Source organism: Betta splendens, chromosome 5 (genome assembly GCF_900634795.4).
Source record: "Betta splendens chromosome 5, fBetSpl5.4, whole genome shotgun sequence".
In the NCBI taxonomy this organism is placed as follows: domain Eukaryota; kingdom Metazoa; phylum Chordata; class Actinopteri; order Anabantiformes; family Osphronemidae; genus Betta; species Betta splendens.
Genome location: NC_040885.2, coordinates 6664395 through 6669467, shown reverse-complemented (window position 1 = coordinate 6669467; position 5073 = coordinate 6664395). Strand labels below are relative to the sequence as shown.

Sequence of the window (5073 nt, the reverse complement as noted above, 5' to 3'; positions counted from 1 at the left end):
TTCTGCTGGCCTGGCCGGCCGGCTGAGCGCTAATTGACTGTTAATAGAAAGAGCGCCATTTGGGAGCACGGATCAGGCTCTCGACAGAATGTGTGCAGGGATAATATTGTTCCAGGAGCCGTGTGGAGAATAACGTGTGCTTTATTAACGCTGAGGCCCAGATGAGGAGCTGCGGCCTGAGTGTTCCATTATCTCCTGTTCTGATGAGCGGCTCCGGATGCGACCGTCCCCCTTGCACTCCCTCCTCTACAATCAAACCTCCTGAGTCCGTTTAGCTGGTTAATGTAATTCGCTTTCAAGAGCTCGTGTTATCTCTGATCATTACTCCAGAGTCAAGTATAAATGCTACATTATTAAGATCGTGTCTGTCAATAAATGGTGAAGCAAAGTGGCTGCAGATCATACAGCAGAGCCAGACTGAGTCCATATGTGGGTTTCTAACAACACTTCAAAGTAAAACAGCCAACAACCTGATGCCTCTGCAGTGATGTGGAAATCTCCCCCATTGAACATATTTGTTATACTTTTTAAAAATATCACCAGTTTAATCTTGACCCGTACATAAGCTATATAGCTTTTTTATTCTGATGTTCATATCAATACAGGGCACGATGGCAATAGACAAGTTTCTATAATAAATGTAAACATTTCATGTGTTTTATGAACATGTTTTGCTCCCGTCCCAGCCCTTCCCAAAGAAAAAAATAATACAACTTTTATCAATCAGGTTTATTTTCAAATGCCTTTAAAAGTAAAAACAACATAGCTGAAACATTCAGTTTTCATTATAACTTAATTATTCACATTAACAATATTTCTGTAAAATACACAACAGGGCAGTGTAGCTCCCCGGATTATTCGCATTTTAAATACTTTTTCGATAAGCTGTTATTTACATTTCCATTGTGGAGGACGTGGTGATAGTTTGTGATAATGGAGGAAGAAAATCTACCTGGAATAAATATTCCTACAGTGTGGTCTTAAGTATATGTTGTTGCAGCGTTTCTTTGCTCTTTTGTTCCTTACAGTGTCACTGTTGATTCACCAGTGTTCCACAGTATGTTAACAGATTGTAAGGTACTCCACTTTCTTTTCCCAAGACTCATAATTCAGTCTGTGTGAGGCCTCACAGTTCAGGGAGGAGTTTTAAAATATGCTGGGAGGAATCTCCAATGGTGGCTCAGCTTTGTACTTCTCTGGAGGCCTCTGTTGCTGCTGAGAAACTGTTGTCGTGGAGCTTTCTAATGTGCTTCTTCAGGTCAAAGTTGCGACAGAAACCCTTGCCACAGGTGGTGCAGGTGAAGGGCTTCTTGTCATTGTGTGTGTGCATGTGAAAGGTCAAGTTGTAGATCTGGTGGAAGGCCTTGTTGCAGATAGAGCACTTGTACTGCTTCTCTCCGCTGTGAGTCAGCTTGTGATTCTTGTAGTTTCCTGAAATATATAGAAAGAGTCATGAAGTACAGAAATATCTTTAAATGCAAAGGGGGGGGGGGCAAAAAATAATTTTGCTCTTTATACAAAAAGAAAATCTAATGTTGGTTATGAAGTAAAAAAAACTGCATTCTGGCGTTAAAAAAATTAAAAAAATTTAAACATAGTTTTATGGTAGTCTTTGTGCACCCACTTCAGAAGCCGCTCTCTTTGTGGATGTCAAGGGCAAAATTCTAATCAATCAAAGAGAAAAGAAAACTAACTGATGTGATTGTAATTCCTTCAGGATAGAATAAATGTAAACAGCAGGTTTTACAGTATAGTGGCATTAAACATATCCCTCTTGTTTTCCTTATAAGTCTGTGTATTTTGGTTGTTTCCATCTGTCTGCTGTTTATGGACATCCTACTGTAATAAACAAAGGGGATGATCAGAGTTACACTTTTAAATTAATTGACATCTCCTACTGCAGATGTTTCGAGATCACACACTGAACTGCCATTTTGTTTATGAAACTAAGATCACAAGAATTTAACAGATCATATTTATTTTCTCTGTTATTGTCGAGTGTGAACCTTTACTCTACCCAGGCCTCATTAATCAGGGTTTTGTGCGTCGGCGTCAAGAAGTTGTCAAACTTTGTCAGTTTCAAGCCCGGCGGCAACTTAACAGAAAAAAAGTCCTGTTTCCAACTTGGGCGAGGTCTAACAGCTGACCCGGAGCAAATGCTGCCGTCTTGAATGAAGAATTAGTCCGTGTAAAGTGACATGTCCTATTTCCACTGATCGCTTCATGCTCGTCGGCGAGCCTGCAATTACTTGCCCCTTCATTACTCTCGCTGATAAGTGAGAACAGGAGCATATGGCCATGCTTTTACCCTGCTAATATTTCTACCAACAGCTGAAGAGAACAAACAGGGATTCACGTCCATGCATTTCCATTTAAACAAGCACATGGCTGCAGACATTAGGAGCTTAAAAACATAACGGAGGTAATAAAAAAATCAACTTTCTTATCAGTCTCTGTTAAAAATGAATTCTAAGAGCATTAGTAAAAAGAAACAGGACTTAACTATATTTCGTGTTTCCGGTGCCTGTCACTGTCTTTTGACACAATAGCCGTATAATAATGATAATAATATTAATAATAATAATAATATTAATAATAATAATAATAATAAAGCTTTTGTTCACCAGTGTTAAAAATACACGACACAATTAATATTTTAATGCCAAATTTTATGGTGTCTCCAAATTAAAAAAAAACGTCGGTTTTATGCTTTGAAGTAAAAAAAATATGTTAAAAGGGAAAACAAATCCAACGCAAAATATGTGTAATTAAGCTGATTTAGTTGTGCCCATAACGTAACAACACAGCAATAGTGAAACATTTACCTTTCTGATGGAAGCCTTTTCCGCAGAATTCACAGACGAAAGGTTTGTACCCGGCATGGATACGAACATGAGTGTTGAGCGTCGAGCTTCTGTTGAACGCTTTCCCACATTGGTTGCATTTATGGGGCTTTTCCTGAATTGGAAGAAAAACAATGAACATTAACACGAAACAGAATTAAACTAAAACCTGTGTTGATGGAAATTGTGTGTGCGCGCGCCGCGTCTCACCTGCGTGTGGATGATCTTGTGTCTGCACAGTGTGCTGGCCTGGCGAAATCCTTTCCCGCACACTTTGCACACGAAGGGCCGCGCTCCCGTATGCACTGGCATGTGTCTGGTCAGGTTGTAATGCGCGTTAAAAACCTGCGAAACAATCCACATCACACAGTAGGAGCCTCTGAATTACTGAGACAATTTCAGAGACAAGTGTGAGAATAGAGTGTGAGAATAAGGAGATTTTCATCCTGTCCTGGAATTTTTCCTTCTTTAATTCGTGTTAATTCGATGAATGGGCCCCATTGTTATAAACTATGTTTCTATAAATAAATGAATAATATCTCGAACGATCCTAATTAAAAAAGTAATGCGATGGTAAATAGTAAGCTTGGAATGCGCCGTCATTTACCTTTCCACACACTTCACAGGTAAAGTTTTTGGGTTTTCCGTCGGCAGTGCCGGTGCCGCTCAGTTTGCTGTGGCTCTTGACGCCGTTTTTCTCGGAGCTCACGCCGTGGTTCTCCTTCACTATTTGGTCCAGCTGACCCGGCAGATGCTCCTTGTGTGGGTATTGAGGCGTGGGCAGCTTGTCGGCGCCCAGCCCCGCGAGCTTGGCGTTCTCCAGGAGCAGGAGGCGGTGGTGCGCGGACAGCGAGGCCTGGGCCTGCGGGCTGGAGAACCAGTGTCCGGCCAGCAGCTCGGACTGCTGGTAGGCAGACTCCAGGTAGTTGACATAGTAAAGCGAGCCGCCGCTCGGCACGGCCACGGCCTGGTGGATGACCTGTGGTTTCACCACTCTGCTTCCAGACGTGATCAGCGGCTGCTTCATGCTCGACTCCGCTTTGTCGCACATGGAGCAGTTTCCTTTGCACGGAGCCGCAGCGGAACTGCACAAGGTCCCCCTGAAACTGGCTCTCCAGAGCTCGGAGTAGTTCATCAGTGCCTTGGCTTGGAGGTCGTAGCTCAAGGGCTGCAGCGGGATCATACAAGGGATCGGGGAACACAGTCCTAACAGCTTCTTCCCCTCGGACCGCTCCTCCGCGCACTTCGACTCCGAGTTCTTGGACATGATCCGGTCTATGGAGAAAGCCAGGGTCTTGGGTGCAGCGGATGGTCCGGTCCTACCGCAGGACATCACCGTCTCCAGTGAAGCAGAACTTGTCATTTTGTTATTATTGTTAACCAGAACTTAATGTGAGCGACTCCTGGTATAGTCCGAGCCGCTCCTCGTTTCACTCTCCCGAGCTCGCAGCAAAAAAGACAGGAGGACACATCAGTTTAATAAGCACCTCGCTGTCAAAGTGTCACGCATTTGCATTCAAATGGACATCCCCCTACAACAAAAGCACCCAGGTGTGATGGATTAATGCTCATTAACTGGTGCACACAAAATTAACAGGACATTACAGAGCGTGTTGAGGAGAAGAAGACGAAGAAGTGGAGGAGGAAAAAAAACAAAAAAAATTGTCCTGGTGATCCCGGAGGAAGAGAGAGCATCAAGTGGAGTCGGTGTTGGAGTGTTTAATGGTCAGATGGGTGTGGAGAAACCAGCAGACTGCTCTCTGTCACATGTTGGCAGCGCCCGCCCCTCCTCACTGTCTCCTGACATTAGCGGGCACACAAACTCTTAACTGGGTGACAGGGAGACGCCCTCATCAACCTGCGCACCCTCAAAAAGAAGCGGTCAGAGCGGGGGACCCACGGGCTCCATATTCGTGTGTCAGCTACATAAACAGGAAGGAAAAGATGAGAAAAATTGAATTAGTTGACAGTGTGACTTTCATAATTCCTTTCGATTCATAAAAGCTGTTAATTCGTTTTTTGTCAGCGCAGACTCGCTTTTCTGTATACATTGCTCCAACAGAACTTTGTGCGTGTTTACGAGCAGACGGGCATTTTGGATGCTGTTAAACGCGGTCCCCATTCTGTCTATTCAAAAGAATTAATTTTCCAGAGCGACTCAAGACGCAACCCAGCGCAGGGAGGGAAAGGGAAGAAAAAACACAAGCTCTTTCTCTTATAGCCACTAAAG

At 43.6% G+C, this 5073-nt stretch overlaps 1 protein-coding gene across 1 annotated transcript; it reads right to left on the bottom strand.

Annotated features, from left to right (window-relative positions):
- Window positions 1-719: 719 nt before the first annotated feature.
- Window positions 720-4851, bottom strand: fezf2 (FEZ family zinc finger 2). Its single transcript, XM_029152153.3, has 4 exons — window positions 3451-4851; window positions 3054-3188; window positions 2826-2958; window positions 720-1431 (listed from the first exon to the last, which is right to left on the bottom strand). The coding sequence occupies exons 1-4, from the start codon at window positions 4204-4206 to the stop codon at window positions 1181-1183; spliced, it is 1275 nt and encodes a 424-aa protein (XP_029007986.1). The 5' UTR covers window positions 4207-4851; the 3' UTR covers window positions 720-1180.
- Between the last annotated feature and the right edge of the window lie 222 nt (window positions 4852-5073).

Bases quoted from the DNA above. Each gene is read 5' to 3' on its own strand.
- fezf2 (XM_029152153.3), bottom strand. From the start codon at position 4,206: ATGACAAGTTCTGCTTCACTGGAGACGGTGATGTCCTGCGGTAGGACC. The intron at 3,189-3,450 runs GTAAATGACGGC...ATTGTTTCGCAG, and splicing joins CCTGTGAAGTGTGTGGAAAG to GTTTTTAACGCGCATTACAA. The intron at 1,432-2,825 runs GTAAATGTTTCA...TATATATTTCAG, and splicing joins AAAAGGCTTCCATCAGAAAG to GAAACTACAAGAATCACAAG.